This window comes from Hypanus sabinus, chromosome 12 (assembly GCF_030144855.1).
Source record: "Hypanus sabinus isolate sHypSab1 chromosome 12, sHypSab1.hap1, whole genome shotgun sequence".
NCBI classification, from domain to species: Eukaryota; Metazoa; Chordata; class Chondrichthyes; order Myliobatiformes; family Dasyatidae; genus Hypanus; species Hypanus sabinus.
This window is the reverse complement of record NC_082717.1, coordinates 1,481,975-1,509,806: the sequence shown is the minus strand read 5'-3', so window position 1 is coordinate 1,509,806 and position 27,832 is coordinate 1,481,975. Positions and strand designations below refer to the sequence as shown.

At 46.7% G+C, this 27,832-nt stretch overlaps 1 protein-coding gene across 2 annotated transcripts in view; it reads left to right on the top strand.

Annotated features, from left to right (window-relative positions):
• Window positions 1–2,863: 2,863 nt before the first annotated feature.
• Window positions 2,864–27,832, top strand: part of adcy3a (adenylate cyclase 3a) — a 247,262-nt gene continuing 222,293 nt past the window's right edge. Inside the window, exons 1-2 of one of the 2 annotated variants that reach the window (XM_059985414.1) lie at window positions 2,869–3,255; window positions 4,442–4,727. In XM_059985414.1, coding sequence (XP_059841397.1) covers window positions 4,470–4,727 — 258 coding nt within the window. In that variant the 5' untranslated portion in view covers window positions 2,869–3,255; window positions 4,442–4,469. Of the gene's footprint in view, window positions 4,728–27,832 lie in introns of both variants that reach the window. The other variant, XM_059985413.1, reaches the window with a different exon arrangement.

The following is a 27,832-nucleotide window of genomic DNA, read 5'->3' as shown; positions in this document are numbered from 1 at the left end:
CTCCAATCACCTTAACTGGATTAAGAAGTATTAATCTGGATAAGAGCAGTGGATGTGGTAGATACTGATTTCAGTAATGTTCCACATGATAGGCTCATTCTTTTCTGGGAGTCCTGCTCTTTGTGACTGGGATGAGGAAGTTATTAAGTTTGCAGATGACACGAAGGTTGGCGGTGTTCTGGATAGTTAATTATTTAGAGATGCAGTGCAGATTAGACCCCACCACCCTGATTTGACCCTCCCCTAAACATGGGACAATTTAAAATGATCAATTAACATACCCAATATGGCTTTGAGCTGTGGGAGGAATCTGAGCACAGGGAGAAAACCCACACATTACACAGACATTTCTTATGGAGGATGGCAGGACTGACTCCAAACTCCAACTCCCTGAGCTATAGTAACATTGTGCTAACTGCTGCACTACCATGGTGCCCAATGGTATAGAAGATTGGTGTAGATTAAAACAGGACATTAACAATCCAAGTTAATTGTCATTCAACCGTACACAACCATATACCACCAAGTGAAACAACATTCCTCTGGGCCAAGGTGCATAACACAGTACATATAACTCACACACAACACATGAAGTAATATTACAATGGGACATTGACAGGATGCAGAGCTGGGCTGAAAAGTGGAAGATGGAACTCAACTGGAAAAGTGTGAAGTGGTTCATTTTTGGAATGAAGGCAGAACATAGGGTTAATAGCAGGATTCTTGGCAATGTGGAGGAATGGAGGGATCTTGGGGTCCAGTCCCTAGATCTCTCAAAGTTGCTGTACAAGTAGATAGGGTGGTTAAGAAGGTGTATGGTGTATTGGCCTTCCTTTGTTGGGGGATTGAGTTTAAGAGCCGTGAGATAATACTGCAGTTCTATTAAACCCTGGTTAGCTCACACTTGGAGAATTGTGTTCATTCCTGGTCGCCTCATTGTAGGAAGGTGGTGGGAGGGTGCAGAGGAGAGTTACCAGGAATCTGGATAGGTTGAGTGAGCTAGTACTTTTCCATTTGGAGAATGAGAGATGACTTGATAGAGATGTGTAAAATGATGAGGATTGAGTGGATAGCCAGAGACATTTTTCCCAGGGCAGGAATGGTTCATATGAGGGGTATAATTTCAAGCTGATTTGAGGAACACATAGCAGGGGATGTCAGAGGCAAGTTTTTTTTTACACAGAGTGTATAACACACTGCCTGGCATTAGTAATAGAGGCAGATACATTAAGGGAATTTAAGAAACTCTTAGGCACAAACATGAATGATAGAAAAATCAAGGACAATGTGGGAGGGAAGGGTTAGATTCATCCGGGAGTAGGTTAAAAAGTCTGCACAACATTGCGGGCTGAAGGGCCTGTATTGTGCTGTACTGTTCTATGTTCTGTGAATAGGGAGTGACAGGAGGGATGGAGGGTGAAGTTGAGAAGCCTAGGGTCATGGAGGGAGTGGTGGGAAGGGGAAGGTAGGGCTGGATGGTGGAATCACATCATCACTGCCTGAAACAACAAAGGATGTTGTGCTGAATGTGGAGACTCGAGGATCAGAGGTGAGGACCAGACTGAATGCAGAGACTCAGGGGTCAAAGGACCTGGCTGAATGTGGAGACTCGTAGGATCAGAGGTGAAGACCAGGCTGAATGTGGAGACTCGAGGATCAGAGGTGAAGACCAGGCTGAATGTGGAGACTCGTAGGATCAGAGGTGAAGACCAGGCTGAATGTGGAGACTCGTAGGATCAGAGGTGAAGACCAGGCTGAATGTGGAGACTTGTAGGATCAAAGGCAAGGACCGAGTTCAGATTCATTTATTTATCATATGTACGGTGAAATGTGTCATATTTGTTAACAACCAAAACCAATCTAACTAATCTTATAGAGTCTTAAAGGAAGTTACCGGGAAAGTGGATGAAGACAAGGCAGTGGATGTTGTCTACATGGATTTTAGTAAGGCATTTGACATGGTCCCACATGTGGTTGGTCAAGAAGGTTCAGGCACTCAGCATTCAGGATAAGGTAGTAAATTAGATTAGACAATGGCTTTGTGGGAGAAGCCAGAGAATGGTAGTAGAGGATTGCCTCTCTGACTGGAGGCCTCTGACTAGTGGAGTGCTGCAGGGATCAGTGCTGGGTCCTTTGTTGCTTGTCATCTGTATCAATGATCTAGATGATAATGTGGTTAACTGGGTCAGCAAATTTGTGGATGACACCAAGATTGGAGTGTAGTGGACAGCAAGGAAGGCTATTGATACTTGCAGAGGGATTTGGACCAGCTGGAAAAATGGGCTGAAAAATAACAGATGGAATTTAATGCAGACAAATGTGAGTTGGTTCACTTCAGTTGAACCAACCAGGGTAGGTCTTACACAGAGAACTGTAGGGCACTGAGGAGTGTGGTCGAACAAAGGGATCTGGGAATACAGGTCCGTAATTCATTGACAGTGGCGGCACAATAGAGGTCATGTGTTAAGGGTGAAAAGTGAAAAGTTTATGGAGTGCAAGGGGAAACACCCACACTGAGAGGGTCATGATAGTGTAGAACTGCCACAGCAAGCTACATTTCAATGGTTAAGACAAGTTTGGATGGTAGGGGCATTGAGAAGGATGATCCTGGCACAGGTCAATGGGTTTAGGCAGTTTAAATTGTTCAGCATCCATTGGGCCTGTTTGGGTGCTGTCTTTTCTCTTTTTCTCTCTCTTTATCTCCCCCTTTCTCACCCTCGCTATCTCCACTCTCCCTTCCCCCTCTCTCTCTCATCCTTCCCTCTCCCATACCCCATCTCTTTCCTTCTCTCCCTCTCTCTCTCTCTCCTTAACCCCCTCCCTCTCTCACTCCCTCCCGCCCTTCCTCACTCCCCCTCTCTCTCCCTCCCTCTCCCTCTCTATCCCTTTCTCTCCCTCTCTCTCATTCCCTCACCCTTCCCTCCCCCTCTCCTCCCTCCCTCCCTCCCTCTGCATCTCTCTCTCTCTCTCCTCCCCCACTCTCTCACTCGCTCTGTCGCGCCCGATCCGCTGCTGTTCTCTCAGGCCCGGACACACTCCAGCATCTCCTGCGGCAGCGGCAGCGACTGCGCCGAGCCGAGGACCGACGGCCGGGGACTGTGGCAGGGGAGCAGCGGCCGGAGCGCTGCAGGAACCGGGGATCGGCAGCGGGCCCGGTTAGCCTCCACGCAGCCGAACCGCGGGTCGCGGACACGGAGCGGCGGGGCCGATCCGGCTTGTCGGAGACTGACGAACCACAGGAACAGTGACCGCCAGGTAGTGACTACCCTGCAATGGCCACTTGTCACTGAGACCTCGCACTGACCATCCGAAACTGACTGAGCGTTCCTAACTACCCGTCTCGCAAAGACAGTCCCGCACCGACTGTGGTGACTGAGAACCCACAGTGATCACAGTCACGGAGATCACACACTGACCATCCCGCACTGACTGTCCCTCACTGACCACGGTCACGGAGACGGTCACACACTGTCCATCCCGCACTGACCATACCGCACTGACTGTCCCCTAGTGACCATGGTCACTGCGATCACACGCTGACTGTCCCACACTGACCACAGTCACGGAGATCACACACTGACAGTCCTGTACTGACCATGGTCACGGAGATCACATGCTGACTGTCCCACACTGACCACGGTCACTGAGATCACACACTGACAATCCTGTACTGACCACAGTCACGGAGATCACACACTGATAGTCCTGTACTGACCACAGTCACGGAGATCACACACTGACAGTCCTGTACTGACCACAGTCACGGAGATCACACACTGATAGTCCTGTACTGACCACAGTCACGGAGATCACACACTGACAATCCTGTACTGACCACAGTCACGGAGATCACACACTGATAGTCCTGTACTGACCATGGTCACGGAGATCACACGCTGACTGTCCCACACTGACCACGGTCACTGAGATCACACACTGACCCTCCCACACTGACCACGGTTACTGAGATCACACACTGTCCACCCCGCACTGACCACAGTCACGGAGAAACTGTACTGACCGTACCACACTGAGACGTCGCACTGAACGTCCTGCAGTAACTGGGTCTGGTCCAAGTGGCAGCCATGCCAAGGAGCCGCACGTTGTCAGAGCCAGAGCTGTCGGCGGAATGCTCGGTCAGCCTTCCGTCGGACCCCGGGCAGGGGGAGGTGGCAGTGCGGACCAGCGGCTTCTGCCTGTGTCTGCCCCCGGGGATGAGACTGACCTTCGTGCCCGAGTCCCTGGAAACACTGTACCAGACGTACTTCCGACGCCAACGGGGCGACACGCAACTGGTGCTGGTGGTCTTTGCTGCCCTTTTTGACTGCTACACGTTAGTGAGCTGTGCTGTCCTGTACTCGGCCGAGAAGCTGGTGGCCCTGCTGGTGTCCACAGCCGGACTCCTGGCTCAGCTCCTCCTCTTTGTCCTCTGTCGCTGCAGAGTTCTGCCTGACCGCCTCTGGCAAAACATGGTACCCTACCTGCTCTGGGCACTCATCGATGTCCAGATCTTCTGCCAGCTGGGAGCTGGCGGCACGCCGTCGTACCGGGCCAGTGACACGGTGGGCTGGTTGGCCTTCTTCAGCTTCGCACTCTTCATCACCCTGCCCCTGCAGCTGCTCCCTGTCATCGTGCTCAGCACCGCCACCTGCGTCGTACACACCCTCGTCCTGGGCATCACGCTGGCACAGCGGCCTGCGCCGGACACCACCTGGCTGCCCCAGCAGGTAGGCACACCAGGAGGGTCAATGGCTGGGATCAAAGGTCAGGGAGAGTGGGTTCAGCAGAGTGGTTTAGGGAGCCAGGGTCAGTGCTGGTGGGTGTCAAAGTGCACAGTTTGAGATGTCCGGGCTGTAGTGAATAGGTCAGCGTGTGCAGGTGAGTATCTGTGGGTCAAAGTGCACGGGTTGGGATTTGTGGGTCAGAGTGTACAAATTGGGGTGCATGAGTCAGAGTTCACAGGTAGGGTGTGTGTGGGTCAGAGTGCACAGGTCGGTATGCGTGTGTCATGGAGTGTTGTTTGGGTCAGAGTGCACAGGTCGGGTGTGTGTGAGGGGTAGGGGGCAAGGTTACAAGCTCAGCCTGCTTGGCTACACAGATGGAACATATCTCCAGTTCCCCTGCCTTTTACCAGAAAGTTCCAGTCTTTTCTCTGGAGGTTAGCACTCTGTAGGGCAATTAAACATGATGATAACAGGGCAGCAATGGAGAATTGGCTGTGAACATCAGCTCTTCAAACTTTTTCAGTGTTAGAATATTCCAGAATCACCAGTATTCATGCAGCCTGCCCAGAGAAAATTTAACGACTGTTCAAACATTACTGGTGATGATTCAACAGAAATGTCCGAGGAGGGGCAGGCATTGACTGTACCAGCTCCCCTCTTGGGCCCTGCAGTGTCCCCTGTTGTCTGCAGTTACAGCTCAGAGTGTTTCCGACTTCAATTCAGTTGCCATTCTGTAAGGAGTTTGTACTGTACCTTCTCCCCGTAACTGCGAGGGTTTCCTCCTGCAACCCAAGGGCATACTGCTTAGTAGGTGAGTTGGTCATTGGTCATGGTCCTGTGATTAGGCCAGGGTTAAATAGGTGGAGGAACTCAGCAGGTCAGACAGCATCTGTGGAAACAACCAGTCAATGTTTCGGGCTGAGGCCCTTTGTCAGGACCTGCTGAGTTCCTCCAGCGTGTTGTACGTGTTGCTTTGACCCCAGCATCTGCTGTGTACTTTGTGTACTTTAGTGCAGCTCGTTGGGCCAGGGACGCTTCTTCCACACTGTACCTCTAAATAAATTACTACATCACCTTTAGTGTAGACAGGGGCTCTGTCTGGGAGAAACCCTCACATTCTGAGCAAACACCCTCTGAATTGCATCCTCATATTCCCAGTACCAGGCTACTTGGGGAACCCCATTAGACCCTATCAGAGTCACATCCCAACAAGATCATCTGTTCCCTCTGAGGATAGAAATTGGTTTATTATTGTCTCATATGCAGTACATAGGGATAGTGAAAAGCTTTTGCACTGTTCATACAGATCAGATCAGTGGAATCAGGCAGAACAGGGTGAAGCAAGAATAATTCAGAACAGTCGGTCAAATGTGATGGCAGAATATAGTATTAATGGTAAGACTCTTGGCAGTGTGGAGGATCAGAGGGATCTTGGATCCAAGTCCATAGGACACTCAAAGCAGCTGCGCAGGTTGACTCTGTGGTTAATATGGTGTATTGGCCTTCATCAATCGTGGAATTGAATTTAGGAGCCGAGAGGTAATGTTACAGCTCTATAGGACCCTGGTCAGACCCCATATGCAGTACTGTCCTCAGTTCTGGTCGCCTCACTACAGGAAGAATGTGGAAGCCAGAGAAAGGGTGCAGAGGAGATTTACAAGGATTGTACCTGGATTGGGGAGCATGTCTTATGAAAATAGGTTGAGTAAACTCGGCCTTTTCTCCTTGGAGCAACGGAGGATGAGAGGTGACCTGATAGAGGTGTACACGATGATGAGAGGTATTGATCATGTGGATAGCCAGAGGCTTTTTCCCAGGGCTGAAATGGTTGCCACAAGAGGACACAGGTTTAAGGTGCTGGGGAGCAGGTACAGAGGAGATGTCAGGGGTAAGTTTTTTACTCAGAGAGTGGTGAGTGCATGGAATGGGCTGCTAGCAACAGTGGTGGAGGCGGATACGATAGGGTCTTTTAAGTGACTTTTAGATAGGTACGTGGAGCTTAGAAAAATAGAGGGATATGGGTAAGTCTAGTAATTTCTAGGGTAGGGACATGTTTGGCACAACTTTGCGGGCTGAAGGGCCTGTATTGTGCTGTAGGTTTTCTATGTTTCTAACGTGTAACAGTCACTGAGAAAGGGCCATGCACGTGAGCAATAAAGTGCACGATCACAGGGAAGCAGATTGCGAGGTCAAGAGTCCGTATCATACAAGAGATCAGTTCAACAATCTGATAACAGTGGGACAGAAGCTGTCCTGGACCCTGGTGGGATGTGCTTTCAGGATTTCGTACCTTCTGCCTGATGGTGTAGGGGAGAAGAGAGGAAGTACAAGCTAGATTGGTCTGATTATGCTGGCTACGTTACTGAGGCAGTGTGAAGTGTGAGTGTCACCTCGTATCCCTCACTACCTCTGAGGTGAACACTGTAGGTTTTCACTACTACAGAAGTTGTAACAGGACCCCACCTTCTGCCTATTATAACAAGTGTCTTTTCCACAGCCTACTGGGGAGAAAGCAATTCGGGATTGGGTGTTGGCTAATGAACCTGATGGTTCATTAAGGTAAAGGTTCATTAAGCATAAGGTAAAGGAACGCTTGGGAGACAGCGATAATTATATGATAGGATATAACCGTATAACAATTACAGCATGGAAATAGGCCATCTTGGCCCTTCTAGTCTGTGCCAAACGCTTACTGTCACCTAATCCCACTGACCCGCACTCAGCCCATAACCCTCCATTCCTTTCCTGTCCATACACCTAACCAATTTTACTTTAAATGACAATACTGAACCTGCCTCTACCACTTCTACCGGAAGCTCATTCCACACAGCTACCACTCTCTGAGTAAAGAAATTCCCCCTCATGTTACCCTTAAACTTTTGCCCCCTAATTCTCAGCTCATGTGCTCTTGTTTGAATCTTCCCTACTCTCAATGGAAAAAGCCTATCCACATCAACTCTATCTATCCCCCTCATAATTTTAAATACCTCTATCAAGTCCCCCCTTAACCTTCTACACTCCAAAGAATAAACACTTGTTCAATCTTTCCTTGTAGCTTAGGTGTTGAAACCCAGGTAACATTCTAGTAAATCTTCTCTGTACTCTCTCTATTTTGTTGACATCATTCCTATAATTCGGTGACCAGAACTGTACACAATAGTCCAAATTCGGCCTTACCAATGCCTTGTACAATTTTAACATTACATCCCAAATCCTATACTCAATGCTCTGATTTATAAAGGCCAGCATACCAAAAGCTTTCTTCACCACCCTATCCACATGAGATTCCACCTTCACGGAACAATGCACCATTATTCCTAGATCACTCTGTTCTACTGCATTCTTCAATGCCCTACCATTTACCACGTATGTCCTATTTGTCCTACCAAAATGTAGCACCTGACACTTATCAGCATTAAACTCCATCTGCCATCACTCAGCCCACTCTTCTAACTGGCCTAAATCTCCCTGCAAACTTTGAAAACGTACTTCATTATCCACAGCGCCACCTACCTTAGTATCGTCTGCATACTTACTGATCCAGTTTACCAAACCATCATCCAGATCATTAATGTATATGACAAACAACATTGGACCCAGTACAGATCCCTGAGGCACACCACTAGTCACCGGCCTCCAACCTGACAAACAGTTATCCACCACTACTCCCTGGCATCTCCCATCCAGCCACAGTTGAATCCATTTTACTACTTCAATATTAATACCTAACAATTGAACATTCCTAACTAACCTTCCATGTGGAACTTGTCAAAGGCCTTGCTGAAGTCCATATAGACAACATCTACTGCAACTTCCCTAGTAACCTCTTCAAAAAATTCAGTAAGATTTGTCTAACATGACCTTCCACGCACAAATCCATGTTGACTGTTCCTAATCAGACCCTGTCTATCCAGATAATTATATATACCATCTCTAAGAATACTTCCCATTAATTTACCCACCACTGACGTCAAACATACAGGCCAATAATTGCTAGGTTTACTCTTCGAACCCTTTTTAAACAATGGAACCACATGAGCAATACGCCAATCCTCCGGCACCATCCCCATTTCTAATGACATTTGAAATATTTCTGTCAGAGCCCCTGCTATTTCTACACTAACTTCCCTCAAGGTCCTAGGGAATATCCTGTCAGGAACTGGAGATTTATCCACTTTTATATTCTTTAAAAGCCCCAGTATTTCCTCTTCTTTAATCATCATAGTTTCATTAACTACCCTACTTGTTTCCCTTACCTTACACAATTCAATATCCTTCTCCTTAGTGAATACCGAAGAAAAGAAATTGTTCAAAATCTCCCCCCTCTCTTTCGGCTCCACACTTAGCTGTCCACTCTGATTCTGAGAGTTAGATAGAGCTCTTATAGATAACGGGGTCAAGGGATATGGGGAGAGGGCAGGAACGGGGTACTGATTGTGTATGATCAGCCATGATCACAGTGAATGGTGGTGTTGGCTAGAAGGGCCGAATGGCCTACTCCTGCACCTACTGTCTATTGTCTATTCTCTATGGGACCAATTTTATCCCTCACGATCCTTTTGCTGTTAATATAACTGTAGAAAGCCTTTGGTTTTATTTTTACCTTACTTGCCAAAGCAACCTCGTATCTTCTTTTAGCTTTTTTAATTTCTTTCTTAAGATTCTTCTTACATTCTTTATATTCCTTGAGCACCTTATTTACTCCATGCTGCCTAGATTTATTGTAGATCTCTCATTTTTTTCCTAACCAAGTTTTCAATATCCCTTGAAAAGTTTTCAAATCCCTTGAAATTTCATTCCCTAACAGAAGATCCAACACTGCCCTTTCTCTAGTTGGTACCTCTATGTATTGCTGCAAAAAACTATCCTGCACACATTTTACAAACTCCAAACCATCCAGCCCTATTACAGTATGGGCTTCCCAGTCTATGTGTAAAAATCTCCCACAATCACATCCCTGTGCTTACTACAAATATCTGCTATCTCCTTGCAAATTTGCTCCTCCACTATCTTACTATTTCTAAACCCACCTGCACGTGGCGCTGGTAGCAACCCTGAGATTGCTATCCTGGAGGTCCTGTCCTTTAACTTGGCACCTAGCTCCCTAAACTCACCTTTCAGGACCTCCTCACTCTTCCTACCCACATCATTGGTCCCTACATGGACCATGACATCTGGCTGCTCACCCTCCCTCTTGAGAATACTGAGAACTCGATTCGAGATATCGCGGACCCCGGCACCAGGGTGGCAACATTCCATCCGGGATTCTCGATCTCTTCCACAGAACCTCCTATCTGTCCCTCTAGTTATCGAATCCCCTATCACAACTGCTCTCCTCTTTTCCCTTCTTCCCTTCTGAGCTGAGGGTCTAGTCTCGGTGCCAGAGACGCAACCACTGCAACTTGTCCCTGGTAGGTCGTCCCCACCAACAGTATCCAAAACAGTATACTTATTGTTGATGGGAACGGCCACAGGGGTGCTCTGCTCTTCCTGTCTATTCCACTTACATCTCCTGACAGTCGCCCTGTCTCCTGACTCCTAGGGGTGACTATCTCCCTGAAATTCCTGTCTATTTCTGCCTCTGCCTCCCGAATGATCCGAAGTTCATCCAGCTCCAGCTCCAGTTCCCTAACACGGTTTGTCAGGAGCTGCAGCTGGACGCACCTTTTACAGGTGTAGTCATCAGGGACAGCTGTGCTCGCCCTGACTTCCCACATACTGCAAACAGAGCACTCGACTGCCCTAACTGCTGCCTCCATTACCTACTCCTAATCTAATTGGATTAATTAAAGGAGCTTACCCGGCCTTACCTCACCTGGAGTGAAGCCCGTACTCAGCCTCTGCTCGCTATTTAAATTCTCCCGCTGTGTCACGGGCCGACTTTCACGCGCCTGCACAGTTGTGCCCTGTTCAAACCTCACCTCTGCCTGTTCTCACCAAAGCCTGATTGAGCCAAAGCCGTCCCACTCTGCATCAGTCCACTCCGACGATGGCCGCTGTATATGGCAGTCTTTCTTTTTAAACCTTTGGCGCGCTACATCACGCGCCTGCACAGTCTAGCCTCTTTGCCACGATCAGTTAAAAAAAAGCTTCTCTCTGAGCTTCTTTAACCTCTTCCCTCTCCGCCTCTTGCTGCGATACACCCTGCAATTTGAGAGCAGGAAGCTAAAGTCCAGATGTATCAGTATTACAGTGGAGTAAGGCATTTAGAGAGACAAGCTGGCAAAGTTGATTTTAACAGGACTCTAGCAGGAGTGACAGCAGAACAGCAAAGGCTGGAGTTTCTGTGAACAATTTGGAAGGCTCAGGGGTTGATTCATCCCAAAGAAGAAGTATTATTCATCCTCTTCTACAAGGAGGATGAAGCACTCGTGGCTGATAAGGGAAGTCAAAGAGAGCATAAAAGCAAAAGAGAGGGCATATAATATAGAAGAAAAATATAGTGTAATATAGAGGATTGGGATGCTTTTAAAACCAAGCAGTATGCCAGAAATTCAAATGTCAGATCATAGACCATAAGACATAGGATCAGAATTAGGCCATTTGGCCCATTGAGACTGCTCTACCTTTTATCATGGCTGATCCCTTTCCCTCTTAACCCCATTCTCTTGACTACACCCCATAAACTTTCATGCCCTGAGTAATCAAGAGACCATTAATCTGCACCTTAAATGCACCCAGTGACTTGGCCTCCACAGTCACCTGTGGCAACGAATTCCACAGATTTACTACCCTCTTGCTAAAGAAATTCCTCCTCATCTCTGATCTGCATGGAGGTTTCTCTATTTCTGGTCCTAGACTGCTTCACTATAAGAAATATCCTCTCCACATCCACTCTATCTAGGCCTTTCAACATTCAATAGATTTCAATGAGATTATTCTTCTGAATTCCAGCGAGTACAGACCCAGAGCCTTCAGCTGTTGCTCGTATAATAGCCCTTTCATTCCTGGAATCACCCTCCTGAACTTTGTATGAACCCTCTCCAATGTCAGCCCATCCTTCTTTAATAAGGGGCCCAAATATCCAAGTAAAGGAGTATTTGAAGGGTAGGGAAAGGAAGATGAAGGCAGCAGTGATAGGGGACTTGATAGTTAAGGGGTCAGGTAGGCGATTCTGTGGACGCGGTCAGGAGACCCGGATGGTAGTTTGCCTCCCTGGTGCCAGGGTCCAAGATGTTTCTGATCGTGTCCAAGATATCCTGAAGTGGGAGGGTGAGGAGCCAGAGGTCATGCTACATATAGGTACCAATGACATAGGTAGGAAAAGGGAAGAGGTCCTGAAACGAGAGTATAGGGAGTTAGGAAGGCAGTTAAGAAGAAGGACCGCAAAGGTAGTAATCTTGGGATTACTGCCTGTGCCACGCGACAGTGAGAGTAGGAATGGAATGAGGTGGAGGATAAATGCATGGTTGAGGGATTGGAGCAGGGGTCAGGGATTCAAGTTTCTGGATCATTGGGACCTCTTTTGGGGCAGGTGTGACCTGTACAAAAAGGACTGGTTGCACTTGAATCCTAGGGGGACCAATATCCTGGTGGGGAGATTTGCCAAGGCTACTGGGGTGACTTTAAACTAGAATGGTTGGGGGGTGGGAATCAAATTGAAAGGGTCTAGGAGAGAGGAGGTTAGTTCACAGTTAGAGAAAGCTTGTAGACAGTGTGTGAGAGAGGATAGGCAGGTGATAGAAAAGAGAAGCGCTCAGACCAAAGATGTAGGGATGAAGGAAGAAAAAGAAGATAGTAAAGTTGTTAGGGATAAACAGAGAGGAAGAGGTGCAGAATTTCTTAAATGTATTTATTTTAATGCTAGGAGCATTGTAAAAAAGGTGGATGAGCTTAGAGCATGGATAGATACCTGGAAAAATGATGTTGTAGCTATTAGTGAAACATGGCTGCAGGAGGGCTGTGATTGGCAACTAATTATTCGTGGATTTCATTGCTTCAGGTATGATAGAATCGGAGGGGCAAGAGGGGGAGGTGTTTCATTGCTTGTCAGATAAAATATTACAGCGGTGCTTTGGCAGGATAGATTAGAGGGCTCCTCTAGGGAGGCTATTTGGGTGGAAGTGAGGAATGGGAAAGGTGTAGTAACACTTATAGGGGTGTATTATTGGCCACCTAATGGTGAGCGAGAATTAGAAGAGCAAATTTGTAAGGAGATAGCAGATATTTGTAGTAAGCACAAGATTGTGATTGTGAGAGATTTTAATTTTCTATATATAGACTGGGAAGCCCATTCTGTAAAAGGGCTGGATGGTTTGGAGTTTTTAAATGTGTGCAGGATAGTTTTTTGCAGTGTTACATAGAGGTACCAACTAGAGGAGGGGCAGTGTTGGATCTCCTGCTAGGGAATGAGACAGGTCAGGTGACGGAGGTATGTGTTGGGGAGCACTTCAGGTCCAGTGATCACAATGCCATTAGTTTCAATATAATTATGGAGAAGGATAGGACTGGACCCAGGGTTGAGATTTTTAATTGGAGAAAGGCTAACTTTGGGGAGATGCAAAAGGATTTAGAAGGAGTGGATTGGGACAATTTGTTTTCTAGGAAGGATGTAATAGAGAAATGAAGATCATTTAAAGGTGAAATTTTGAGGGTACAGAATCTTTATGTTCCTGTTAGGTTGAAAAGAAAGGTTAAAAGTTTGAGAGAGCTGTGGTTTTCAAGGTATACTGGAAATTTGGTTTGGAAAAAGAGAGAGATCTGCAATAAATATAGGCAGCATGGAGTAATTGAGGTGCTGAAGGAATATAAAGAATGTAAAAAGAATCTTAAGTAAGAAGCTGAAAGAAGATATGAGGTTGCTTTGGCAAATAAGGTGAAAATAAATCGAAAGGGTTTCTACAGTTATATTAATAGCAAAAGGATAGTGAGAGATAAAATTGGTCCCATAGAGAATCAGAGTGGACATCTATGGGTGGAGCCAAAAGAGATGAGGGAGATTTTGACCAATTTCTTTCCTTCAGTATTCACTAAGGCGAAGGATATTGAATTGTGTAAGGTAAGGGAAATAAGTAGGATAATTATGGAAACTATGATGATTAAAGAGGAGGAAGTACTGGGGCTTTTAAAGAATATAAAAGTGGATAAGTCTCCGGGTCCTGTTAGGATATTCCCTAGGACCTTGAGGGAGGTTAGTGTGGAAATAGCAGGGGCTCTGACAGAAATATTTCAAATGTCATTAGAGAAGGGGATATTCCCAGAGGATTGGCGTATTGCTCATGCGGTTCCATTGTTTAAAAAGGGTTCTAAGAGTAAACCTAGCAATTATCGGCCTGTCAGTTTGACGTCAGTGGTGGGTAAATTAATGGGGAGTATTCTTAGAGATGGTATATATAATTATCTGGATAGACAGGGTCTGATTAGAAACAGTCAACATGTATTTGTGTGTGACAAATCTTATTGAATTTTTTGAAGAGGTTACTAGGAAAGTTGACGAGGGTAAAGCTGTGGATGTTGTCGATATGGACTTCAGTAAGGCCTTTGACAAGGTTCCACACAGAAGGTTAGTTAGGAAGTTTCATTCGTTTGGTGTTAATATTGAAGTAGTAAAATGGATTCAACAGTGGTTGGATGGGAGATGCCAGGGAGTAGTGGTGGATAACTGTTTGTCAGGTTGGAGGCCGGTGACTAGTGGTGTGCCTCAGGGATCTGTACTGGGTCCAATGTTGTTTGTCATATACATTAATGATCTAGATAATGGAGTGGTAAATTGGATTAGTAAGTATGTAGATGATACTAAAATAGGTGGCGTTGTGGATAATGAAGTATGTTTTCTAAGCTTACAGAGAGATTTAGGCCAGTTAGAAGAGTGGGCTGAACGATGGCAGATGGAGTTTAATGCTGATTAAGTGTAAGGTGCTACATTTTGGTAGGACTAATCAAAATAGGACATATATGGTAAATGGTAGGGCATTGAGGAATGCAGTAGAACAGAGTGATCTAGGAATAATGGTGCATAGTTCCCTGAAGGTGGAATCTCATGTGGATAGGGTAGTGAAGAAAGCTTTTGGTATGCTGGCCTTTATAAATCAGAGCATTGAGTGTAGGAGTTGAGATGTAATGTTAAAATTATACAAGGCATTAGTAAGGCCAAATTTGGAGTATTGTGTACAGTTTTGGTCACCGTATTATAGTAATGATGTCAACAAAATAGAGAGCGTACAGAGAAGATTTACTAGAATGTTACCTGGGTTTCAGCACCTAAGTTACAGAGAAAAGTTGAACAAGTTAGGTCTTTATTCTTTGGAGCGTAGAAGGTTGAGAGGGGACTTGATAGAGGTATTTAAAATTATGAGGGGAATAGATAGAGTTGACGTAGATTGGCTTTTTCCATTGAGAGTAGGGGAGATTCAAACAAGAGGACATGAGTTGAGAGTTAAGGGGCAAAAGTTTAGGGGTAACACGAGGGGGAACTTCTTTCCTCAGAGGGTGGTAGCTGTGTGGAATGAGCCTCCAGTAGAATTAGTAGAGGCAGGTTCGATATTGTCATTTAAAAAAAAATTGGATAGGTATGTATACAGGAAAGGAATGTAGGGTAAGGGGCTGAGTGTAGGTCGGTGGGACTAGGTGAGAGTAAGCGTTCGGCATGGACGAGAACAGACTGGCAGACAGACAGACATACTTTATTGATCCCGAGGGAAATTTGGTTTCATTACAAGGGACGAGATGGCCTGTTTCCGTGCTGTAATTGTTATATGGTTATATGGTAAGCCTTACCCATCCATTCCTTATACAATGTCAGTATTACATCCTCTTGAAATTCATCCTACACAAGGACTCCCAAATCCCTTTTCCAGGGCTCGGAACTGGTTGAAGAGATCGTGGAGACCTTTCAAGAATCACTAGATTCTAGAATGATTCAGGCAGGAGCTTAGATAAATTAGGACCAGATGTTCTCAGAGAAATGTATGGCAGAAATGTGGCAAATATTCAGGGGATATTTGCATGCGTTCTGCATAGGTATGTTCCGATGAGACAGGGAAACAGAGAACATAGAACAATACAGCACAGTACAGGCCCTTTGGCCCACAATGTTGTGCTGACCCTTAAACCCTGCCTCCCATATAAGCCTCCACCTTAAATTCCTCCATTTACCTATCTAGTAGTCTCTTAAATTTCATTAAAAAGGATGGTAGGGTACAGGAACCGTAGTGTAAAAAGGCTGTTGAAAATCTGGTCAAGAAGAAAAGAACAGTTTACAAAAGGTTCAAAATACTAGATAGTGATAGAGATCTAGAAAATTATAAGGCTAGCAGGAAGGAGTTTAAGAATGAAATTAGGAGAGCCAGAAGGGGCCATGAGAAGGCCTTGGCGGGCAGGATTAAGGAAACCCCCAAGGCATTCTACAAGTATGTGAAGAACAAGAGGATAAGATGTGAGAGAATAGGACTAATCAAGTGTGACAGTGGAAAAGTGTATGGAACGTGAGGAGGTTGGGGAGATATTTAATGAATACTTTACTTCAGTATTCACTACGGAAAAGGATCTTGACGATTATAAGGATGATTTACAGCGGACTGAAAAGTTTGAGCATGTAGACATTAAGAAAGAGGATGTGCTGGAGTTTTTGGAAAGAATCAAGTTGGATAAGTCACCGGGACCAGATGAGGTGTACCCCAGGGTACTGTGGGAGGCAAGGGAGGATCTTCGCATCATCAATGGGGACGGGGGAGGTTCCGGAGGATTGGAGGGTTGCAGGTGTTGTTCCCTTATTCAAGAAAGGGAGTAGAGATAGCCCAGGAAATTATAGACCAGTGAGTCTTACCTCAGTGGTTGGTAAGTTGATGGAGAAGATCCTGAGAGGCAGGATTTCTGTACATTTGGAGAGGCATATATGATTAGAACAGTCAGCATGGCTTTGTGAAAGGCAGGTCGTTTTGATAGGGTACCCCAAGCAAAGTTTAATGAGAAAGTAAGGAGGCGTGGGATCCAAGGGGACCTTGCTTTGTTGATCTAACATTAGTTTACCCACAGAAGGCAAAAAGTGGTTGTAGATGGGTCACATTCTGCATAGAGGTCGGTGACCAGTGGTTGGACTCAGGGATCTGTTCTGGGACCCTTACTCTTTGTGATTTTTATAAATAACCTGGATGAGGAAGTGGATAGGTTAGTAAATTTGCCGATGACACAAAGGTTGGGGATGTTGTGGATAGTGTGGAGGGCTGTCAGAGGTTATAGCGGGACATTGATAGGATCCAAAACTGGGCTGAGAAGTGGCAGATAGAGCTCAAACCAGATAAATGTGAGGTGGTTCATTTTGGTAGGTCAAATATGATGACAGAATATAGTAGTAATGGTAAGACTCTTGGCATTGTGGAGGATCAGAGGGATCTTGGGGTCTGAGTGCATAGGACACTCAAACCTGCTGCGCAGATTGACTGTGTAGTTAAGAAGGCATACGGTGTATTGGTTTCCATCAACCGTGGGATTGAGTTCAAGAGCCGTGAGGTATTGTTACAGTTATGTTGGACCCTGGTCAGACCCCTCTTGGAGCCTCACTACAGGAAGCATGTGGAAACTTTTGAAAGGGTGCAGAGGAGATTTACAATGATGTTGCCTGGATTGGGGAGCATGCCTTATGAAAATAGGTTGAGTGAACGGCCTTTTCTTCTTGAAGCGACAGAGGATGAGAGGTGACCTGATAAAGATGTATAAAATGACGAGAGGAATTGATTGTGTGGATAGTCAGAGGCTTTTCCCCAGGGTTGAAATGGCTAACACAAGGGGACACCGTTTTAAGGTGCTTGGAAGTAGGTACAGAGGAAATGTCAGGGATAATTTTTTATGCAGAGAGTGGTGAGTGCATGGAATGGGCTGCCAGTGACGGTGGTGGAGGCGATTATGATAGGGTCTTTTGAGAGACTCTTGGATAGGTACATGGAGCTTAGAAAAGTAACCCTAGGTAATTTCTAAAATAAGTACATGTTCAGCACAACATTGCGGGCCAAAGGGCCTGGATTGTGCTGTAGGTTTTCTACGTTTCTAATTCTTTGATTAAATAATGAGTTGGGTAGACCACAGATGAGTCAGTGGATGGTGTGTAATTGGATTTTCAGAAGGCGTTTGACAAGGTGTTGAACATGAGACTGCTTAACAAGAAAAGAGGCCATAGTATTACAAGCTAGAAGATTTACTGACTGGGAGGAGAAAACGAGTGGGAATATAGGGTCCTGTGGCTGTCGGTCACTAGTGGTATTGGCACCGCTTTTTTTTGCATTGTATGTCAATGATTTGGACAATGGAATTGATGGCTTTGAGGCCACGTTTGCGGACAGTACAAAGGTAGGTGGAGGGACAGGTAGTGTTGAGGAAGCAGGGAATCCACAGATGGGAGAATGGGCAAAGAAGTGGCAGATGGAGTTTAGTGTCAGGAAGTGCTCATCGTGTGCTTTGGTAGAAGGAATAAAAGTTCTGCCTATTTTCTAAACAGGGAGCAATTTCAGAAATCAGAGGTGAAGAGGGTCTTGGGAGTCCTTATGCAGAATTCCCTAAAGGTTGACTTGCAGGTTGAATCAATGGTGAAGAAGGGAAATAGAATGTTAGCATTTGTTTTGAGAGAAGCAGAATATAAAAGCAAGGATATAATTTTGAGGCCTAATAAGGAACTGGTCAGATGACATGAGAAGTATTGTGAGCAGTTTGGAGCCCCACATGTAACGAAAGGATGGGCTGGAGTTGGAGAGGGACCTCAGAAGGTTCAGGAGCATGACCCCAGGAATAAAGAGCATTTGATGGCTTTAGGCCTGTACTCGCTGGTGTTTAGAAAAATGATGAGGGGGAGGATCTTATTGATCTAGGACCAGAGGGCACAGCCTCAGAATAGAGGGATGTCCATTTTGAACAGAAATGAGGAGACATTGGAGAAGGTCCAGAGGAGGTTCACAAGGATGATGCAGGAATTAAAGGGCTATCATACGAGGAACGTTTGATGGCTCTGGGTCTGTACTCACTGGAATTCAGAAGGATGAGGGGGGATTTCATTGAAACCTTTCGAATGTTGAGAGGGCTAGACAGAGTAGATGTGGTAAGGATGTTTCCCCTGGTGGGAGAGATTAGGACAAGAGAGCACAGCCTCAGGACAGAGGGGCACCCTGTCAAAACAGAGATGCGGAGAAACTTATTTAGCCAAAGGGTATTGAATTTGTGGAATTTGTTGCCACACGCAGCTGTGGAGGCCAGGTTGCTGGGTGTATCCAAGTCAGCGAATGATGGTTCTTGATTGGACATGGTATCAAAAGTTATGGGAAGAAGGCCAGGAACTGGGGTTGAGCAGGAAAATAAGAAAGAGGATCAGCCATGATTGAATGGCGGAGCAGACTTGATGGGCCAAATGGCCTAATTCTGTCCGTATGTCTTACGGTCTGATATTAGTCAGTATCTCACTGACACAGGAGGTTGTACACAGTGATTAACATCAATAGCAGGTGCAGAAAGACTAACCTGTGGGTGGGGGGGATGATGTACGGAGGTTTCCAGTGACAAAGACAGTTTGGCTGAATCTGGAAATCGGCGAGTAGCACAGTGAAGGAGGCAGCCTTGCATTGATAGACCATGACCCTGAGTGTAAGACACATCATAATTCCAGGAATTAAAAGGTTTATATACGAGGATCATTTGAAGGCTCTGGGCCTGTACTTGCTGTAGTTTAGATGAATGAGGGGGAAATCTCATTGAAACATATCAAATATCGAAAGGCTTAGCAAAAGTGGACGTGCAGAGGATATTTCCTGTAGTGGAGGAGTCTGGAACCAGAGGGCACAGCCTCAGAATAGAGGGATGTCTATTTAGAACAAAGAAGAGGAGGAATTTCTTGAGCCCGAGGGTGGTGAGTCAGTGGAATTCATTGCCAGAGTTGGCTGTGGAGGCCAAGTCATTGTGTATATCTAAAATGGAGATTGACAGGCTGTTGAGTAGTCAGGGCGACAAAGGTTACAGCGAGAAGGCCTGGGATTGGGAGAGATAATAAATCATAGAACCAGAGAACACTACAGCACAAAACAGGCCCTTCAGCCCTCCATGTTGTGCTGACCCATATAATCCTTTAAAAAAGTACTAAACCCACACTACTCCATAACCCTCCATTTTTCTTTCATCCATGTGCCTGTCCAAGAGGCTCTTAAATAGCCCTAATGTTTTAGCCTCCACCACCATCCCTGGCAAGTCATTCCAGGCACTCACAACCCTCTGTGCAAAAAAACTTACCCCTGATGTCTCCCCTAAACTTCCCTTCCTTAATTTTGTACATATGCCCTCTGGTGTTTGCCATTGCTGTCCCGGGAAACAGGTACTGACTATCCACCCTATCTATGCCTCTCATAATCTTGTAGACCTCTATCAAGTCCCCTCTCATTCTTCTATACTCCAAAGAGAAAAGTCCCAGCTCTGCTAACCTTGCTTCATATGACTTGTTCTCTAAACCAGGCAACATCCTGGTAAATCTCCTCTGCACCCTCTCCATAGCCTCCACATCCTTCCTATAATGAGGTGACCAGAATTGAACACAATACTCTAAGTGTAGTCTCACCAGAGATTTGTAGAGTTGCAACATGACCGCTCTACTCTTGAACTCAATCCCCCTGTTAATGACGCCTAGCAACCCATAGGCCTTCTTAACTACCCTATCAACCTGTGCAGCGACCTTGAGGGATGTATGGATTTGAACCCCAAGGTCCCTTTGTTCATCCACACTCTTAAGTAACTGACCATTAATCTTGTACTCAGTCTTCTGGTTTGTCCTTCCAAAATGCATCACCTCACACTTGTCCGGATTGAACTCCATCTGCCATTTTTCTACCCAACTCTGCAGCCTGTCTATATCCTCTTGTAACCTTCGACCACCTATAGCTCCATCCACAACTCATCCAATCTTCGTGTCATCCGCAAATTTACTCACCCATCCTTCTGCCTCTACATCCAGGTCATTTATAAAAATCACAAATAGCAGGGGTCCCAGGACAGATCCCTGCGGCACTCCACTAGTCACAGATCTCCAGGCAGAATACTTCCCTTCCACAACTACCCTCTGCTTTCTTCCTTTAAGCCAATTTTTATCCAAATAGGCAAGGTTCCACTTATCCCATGCCTCATGACTTTCTGGATGAGTCTCTCATGAGGGACCTTGTCAAATGCTTCGCTAAAGTCCATGTAGACCACATCCACTGCCCTACCCTCATCAATTTCTTTTGTTACCTCTTCAAAAAACTCAATTAGGCTCGTGAGGCACAATCTTTCATTCACAAAGCCATGTTGACTATCCGTGAGTAGACTGTACTTCTCCAAATGCTCGTAGATCCTGTCCTTAAGAATCCTTTCCAGTAGTTTGCATACCACTAACGTAAGACTCACTGGTCTATAGTTCCCAGGTTTCTCCCTGTTACCTTTTTAAACAAGGGAACTACATTTGCCATTCTCCAGTCCTCCGGCACTTCCCCTGCAGCCAAAGAGGATTTAAAGATCAAGGCTAACGCTCCTGCGATCTCTTCTCTCAATTCCCACAACAACCAGGGGTGTATCATATCCGGCCCTGGGGATTGATCAATCTTAATGTTTTTAAGAAGATCCAGCACTTCTTCCTTAATCTCCACATTGTCCAGCACACAGGCCCACTCTACTTCGACCTCATGCTGATCAAGATCCTTTTCACTTGTGAATACTGAAGCAAAGTACTCATTTAGGACCTCCCCAACCTCCTCCGCCTCCAGGCACATGTTGCCCTCTTTATCCTTTAGTGGTTCTACCTTAGTTCTCGTCATCCTCCTATTCTTCACATACGCATAGAACGCCTTGGGGTTCCCCTTAATCCTACATGCCAAGGTCTTCTCATGATCCCTTCGAGCTCTCCTAAGTCCTTTCTTTAGCTCCTTTCTGGCTACCCTATATTTCTCATAAGCCCCTCCTACTTCCTGCTTCTTATATCTAACATATGCTTCCTTTTTCCTCTTGACCAGTTGCCTCACATGTTTCGTCAGCCACGGTTCCTTTTCCCTACCATTTTTTTCCTTGCCTTAGTGGGACAAACCTATCCTGAACCCAGCTCAAGTGGTCCCTAAACTTCTCCCACATAACTTCTGTGCTTTCCCCTTTGAACATCTGTTTCCAATTTATTCTCGCTAGTTCCTGCCTCATCCCTTCAAAGTTATCCCTTCCCCAGTTAAGCACTTTACCATTTCATCTGATTTTATCCCTTCCCATAGCTATGCTGAAGCTAAGGGAGTTGTGGTCACTCTCACCAAAATGCTCCCCCACCAAGAGGTCTGTCACCTGACCAGGTTCATTACCCAGAACTAGATCCAGTATAGCCTCTCCTCTCGTCGGCCAGTTCACATACTGTGTCAGGAATCCTTCTTGAACACACCTGACAAATTCAGCCCCATCTATCCCCCTTGCAGTCAGGAGGTACCAGTCATTATGAGGGAAGTTGAAATCACCCATAACTACTACCTTGTATTTCCTGCACCATTCTAAAATCTGCCTGCTTATCTGCTCCTCTATGTCCCGAGGGCTATTTGGGGGCTTATAGACTACTCCCAGCACAGTGATTGATCCCTTCCTATATGACTTCCACCCAGATTGACTCTGTAGACACTCCTGCAGCGTCCTCCCTTTCTATAGCCATGATACTATCCATGACCAGCAATGCCACTCCCCCCACTTTTCTACTGCCCATCCTATTCCTTTTAAAACACCTGAACCGCGGGACCTGCATCATCCAATCCTGCCCTTCCTCCAACCAAGTTTCAGTAACGGCCACAACATTGTAGTTCCACGTACTAATCCATGCTCTAAGTTCATCCTCCTTGTTCCTAATACTCCTAGCATTGAAATAGACACATTTCAACCCCTTTAACTGGTTACAATTATGTTCTGTCCCCTACGTGTCCTTCCTCATCAACTCAGAACTCTTAACATCATGCCCTTGTCCTTCTACCTTAATCCCTGCACTCACATTCTGATTCCCACCCCGCTGCCAGACTAGTTAAACCCTCCCCAACAGCTCTATCAAACCTGCCTGCCAGGATATTGGTCCCCTGGGATTCAAATGCAATCCGTCCTTTTTGTACAGGTCACACCCGCCCCAAAAAAGGTCCCACTGATCCAGAAATCTGAATCCCTGCCCCCTGCTCCAATCCCTCAGCCATGCATTTATCCTCCACCTCATTCTATTCCTGTACTCACTGTCGTGTGGCACAGGCAGCAATCCCCAGATTACTACTTTCGAGGTCCTGCTTTTCAACTTCCTTCCTAACTCCCTGTAATCTTCTTTCAGGACCTCTTCCCTTTTCCTGCCTCTGTCATTGGTACCAATATGTACCACGACCTGTGGCTGTTCTCCCTCCCACCGCAGGATACCTTGGACGCGATCAGAAACATCCTGGACCCTGACACCTGGGAGGCAAACTACCATCCGAGTTTCTTTCCTGTGTCCACAGAATCGCATGTCAGAACCCCTGACTCCCTACCCTTCTGAGCCACAGGGAAATCATCCACGATGGAATTGTAAAACACTTGATGAACTGAAAGACCTCACTCTGCTCCTGTCTTTTATGGTCAGGCTAGCCATGGAGTATAACCTACAAGCCCCTTATCCACACCTTAGCTAGGATGCGAAAGCTGGAGAAGATGCAGAAGATGGTCACCAGGATGATACCTGGGTCGAGGGTTGTAGGGTTTTAAAGGAAAACTGAGGGGAATTTTTTTTTAACTCCCTGAACATCCATAAATCCATCACCCTCTGTCTTAAGTTGCCCCTCAGTTTCCCTTTAAAGCTCTGCATTCCCAACTTAACACTGTGCCCTCTAGTTCTAGATTCATCTGCATTATCTACATCGCTGGAGGGGAGGGAGAAAAAAACATTGTACTCCCGAGAGCCCTCATATTTATCGTATGTGTTGTGCCAGTATTTGATGTCCCAAACTACATCACCTTGGTGCCCGACACCTTTAATTACAAAAGGATAGGGGGGCTGTAAATCAAGTATCAAAACAAACTTTGTATTCACTGACGAAATCAAATTCCCAAGGAGTCATAAGGAAAAATTATAGGACAGTTAGCTTAAATAGACTCTCAGGACACCCACAAAACTGGTAATTATGGTGTTGACATCGTAATGATATGGGATTAATTAGTGATCTCACAGTGGAGGATTCTCTGGGGAAGAGTGATCACAACATGATCTTTGAAAATGGGAACAACACACACAAAATCCTGGTGGAACGCAGCAGGCCAGGCAGCATCTATAGGGAGAAGCGCTGTCGATGTTTCGGGCCGAGACCCTTCGTCAGGACTAACTGAGAGAAAAGGTACTAAGAGATTTGAAAGTAGGAGAGGGAGGGGGAATTGCGAAATGACAGGAGAAGATCGGAGGGGGTGGGATGAAGCTAAGAGCTGGGAAGGTGATTGGCAAAAGGGATACAGAGCTGGAGAAGGGAAAGGATCATGGGACGGGAGGCCTTGGGAGAAAGAAAGGGGGAGGGGAGCACCAGAGGGAGATGGGGAACAGGCAGACTGATGGGCAGAGAGAGAGAAAAAAACAAATAACTAAATATGTCAGGGATGGGGTAAGAAGGGGAGGAGGGGCATTAACGGAAGTTAGAGAAGTCAATGTTCATGCCATCAGGTTGGAGACTACCCAGCCGGTATATAAGGTGTTGTTCTCCAACCTGAGTGTGGATTCATCTTGACAGTAGAGGAAGCCATGGATAGACATATCAGAATGGGAATGGGATGTGGAATTAAAATGTGTGGCCACTGGGAGATCCTGCTTTCTCTGGTAGCAGAGTGTAGGTGTTCAGTGAAATGGTCTCCCAGTCTGCGTCGGGTCTCACCAATATATAAAAGGCCACACCGGGAGCACCGGACGCAGTATACCACACCAGCCGACTCACAGGTGAAGTGTCATCTCACCTGGAGGGACTGTCTGGGGCCCTGAATGGTGGTGAGGGAGGAAATGTAAGGGCAGGTGTAGCACTCGTTCCGTTTACAAGGATAAGTGCCAGGAGGGAGATTGGTGGGAAGGGATGGGGGGGATGAATGGACAAGGAAGTCGCATAGGGAGCGATCCCTGTGGAAAGCAGAAAGAGGGGGGCAGGGAAAGATGTGCTTGATAGTGGGATCCCATTGGAGGTGGTGGAAGTTACGGAGAATTATATGTTGGACCTGGAGGCTGGTGAGGACAAGGGGAACCCTATCCCGAGTGGGGTGGCAGGCGGATGGGGTGAGGGCAGATGTGCAGGAAATGGGAGAGATGCGTTTGAGAGCAGAGTTGATGGTGGACGAAGGGAAGCCCCTTTGTTTAAAAAAGGAAGACATCTCCTTCGTCCTGGAATGAAAAGCCTTATCCTGAGACCAGATGCGGCGGAGACGGAGGAATTGTGAGAAGGGGATAGCATTTTTGCAAGAGACAGGATGGGAAGAGGAATAGTCCAGGTAGCTGTGAGAGTCTGTAGGCTTATAATAGATATCAGTAGATAAACCGTCTCCAGAGATGGAGACAGAAAGATCAAGAAAGGGGAGGGTTGTGTCAGCCGAGATCGATGGCCGGGCCCGGGGCCGCAATACGAAGTCCATGCTCTGGGGTCTGTAGATGGAAGATCTTGCGATCCTTTCAGGATGTGATAAAATCAAAGAAATGGCGATTGCACGTGTGGATCCAACGGAGGATGAAATAACGGAGAAAAAGGTGTCCCGGAGGCGTGGAAGGGATTGTGATAGGGACGCCAGGTACTTTCTCATTGACCCTAGCTGAATTAGTTCTTACTCTTAATAATTTCTCCTTTGGCTCCTCCCACTTCCTCCAAACCAAAGGTGTAGCCATGGGCACCCGCATGGGTCCCAGTTATCCCTCCTTTTTGTTGGCTTTGTGGAACAGTCCATGTTTCAAGCCTATACTGGTATCTGTCCCTCTCTTTTCCTTCGCTACATCGATGACTGCATTGGCGCTGCCTCCTGCACGCATGCTGAGCTCGTTAACTTCATTAACTTTGCCTCCAACTTTCACCCTGCCCTCAAATTTACCTGGTCCATTTCTGACACCTCCCTCACCTTTCTTGATCTTTCTGTCTCCATCTCTGGAGACGGCTTATCTACTGATATCTACTCTCAGCCTACAGACTCTCACAACTACCTGAACTATTCCTCTTCCCACCCTGTCTCTTGCAAAAATACTATTCCCTTCACACAATTCTTCCATCTCCGCCACATCTGCTCTCAGGATGAGGCTTTTCATTCCAGGACGAAGGAGATGTCTTCCTTTTTTAAACAAAGGGGCTTCCCTTCTTCCACAATCAACTCTGCTCTCAAACTTATCTCTCCCATTTCCCGCACATCTGCCCTCACCCCATCCGCCCACCACCCCACTCGGGATAGGGTTCTTCTTGTCCTCACCTACCGCCCCACCAGCCTCCAGGTCCAACGTATAATTCTCCGTAACTTCCGCCACCTCCAACGGGATCCCACTACCAAGACCCACAAAATGCTGGTGGAACACAGCAGGCCAGGCAGCATCTATAAGGAGAACTACTGTCAACGTTTCAGGCCGAGACCCTTCGTCAGGATGCTTCTCCCTATCGATGCTGCCTGGCCTCCTGTGTTCTACCAGCATTTTGTGTGTGTTATTTGAATTTCCAGCATCTGCAGATTTCCTCGTGTTTGCTCCCACTACCAAGCACATCTTTCCTTCCACCCCTCTTTCTGCTTTCCACAGGGATCGCTCCCTACGCAACTCCCTTGTCCACTCATCCCCCCCATCCCTTCCCACCGAAATTAGTTACAATCGAAACAAAAAATCATAATATAAATTTCACTGAGAACCAAAATCTCTATGGGAAAACTGGTCCATGAGTATCTAACTAAAAGAATTATAATAGAACATAGAATAGTACAGCACATTACAGGCCCTTCGGCCCACAATGTTGTGCCGATCCTCAAACCCTGCCTCCCATATAACCCCCCACCTGGTCGCCTTCTTGGTTGTCTTCTTCTCCTTATATGAGTCCTAATGCGTGTCCAATACCCCTATTGGGACAGAGCCCATCAGCCCTGCTGGGACACGGGGCCCATCAGTCATGCTGGTACACTGGGACCATCAGCCGTGCTGGGACACTAGCCACATCAGCCCTGCTGGGAGGCAGGGACCACCCCCCCCCCCCCCCCCCGCTGGGACACAAGGACCATCAGCCCAGCTGCGACATGCGGCCCAACAGTCCTGCTGGGACACGGGGACCATCAGCCCTGCTGGGACACGGTGCATCACCCCTACAGGCATACAGGGCCCTTCGGCCCCTAATAGAATTCAGGTCCCATCAGCCCTACTATGACACAGGGCCCATCAGCCCTGCTGGGACGTGGCCCATCACCCCTACAGGCACCCAGGGCCCATCAGCCCCTTATAGAACACAGGTCCCATCAGCCCCAATAGAACACAGGGCCCATCAGTCCAGCTGGGACCCATCACCCCCTAATGGGACACAGGCCACTGATGGCAGCTCACTAGAATCCTCAGTCGAGTGCTGAAGGTTGATCAGCCCCATGGCTTGTGCTTTCATCAAGTCTTCATACGTCTTCTGGACGAAGATCCCTCCTCTCCTGGAATGAGGTGGAAGTAGAGTGACGGTAGAAGGGATGAAGAGGCCTGTGAATTACTGAGCATATAGGTCGGGAGATGTTCATCGACCAGAAAAGGATAAACATGGAATAGTCAGAGAGGGAGTGAATTCATTGGGAAACTCTGATACATTAAAAAGAAACAAGCAGTAGGTTCAAGAAGACAGCACGCCAAATGGCTATTTTAAACTGAAAACTTTCTGTTCCTCACAGGATTTAGTGTCCTGTCCTATGCAGCATTTTCACTTAAAATGTTGTCAATTCCTTCCCTCGTCCACCAGCTCTCCCAGATGACCGGTTCCTCACACTGCACCTGCACGGAAATGTCCTGTCTCAGAGGATGAAGAGCCTGTGCTGCTCTCTGCTCCTGCAGGTGGTGGAGACTCCCAGCCTCCTGGACGGCCACACCTGTGCCAGGTGCATTGAACTGCATCTCCCCAGGGACCAGGTTAGGGAACTGGAGATGCAGCTCAATGACCCTCGTCTGGTCAGGGAGAGTGAGGAGGTGA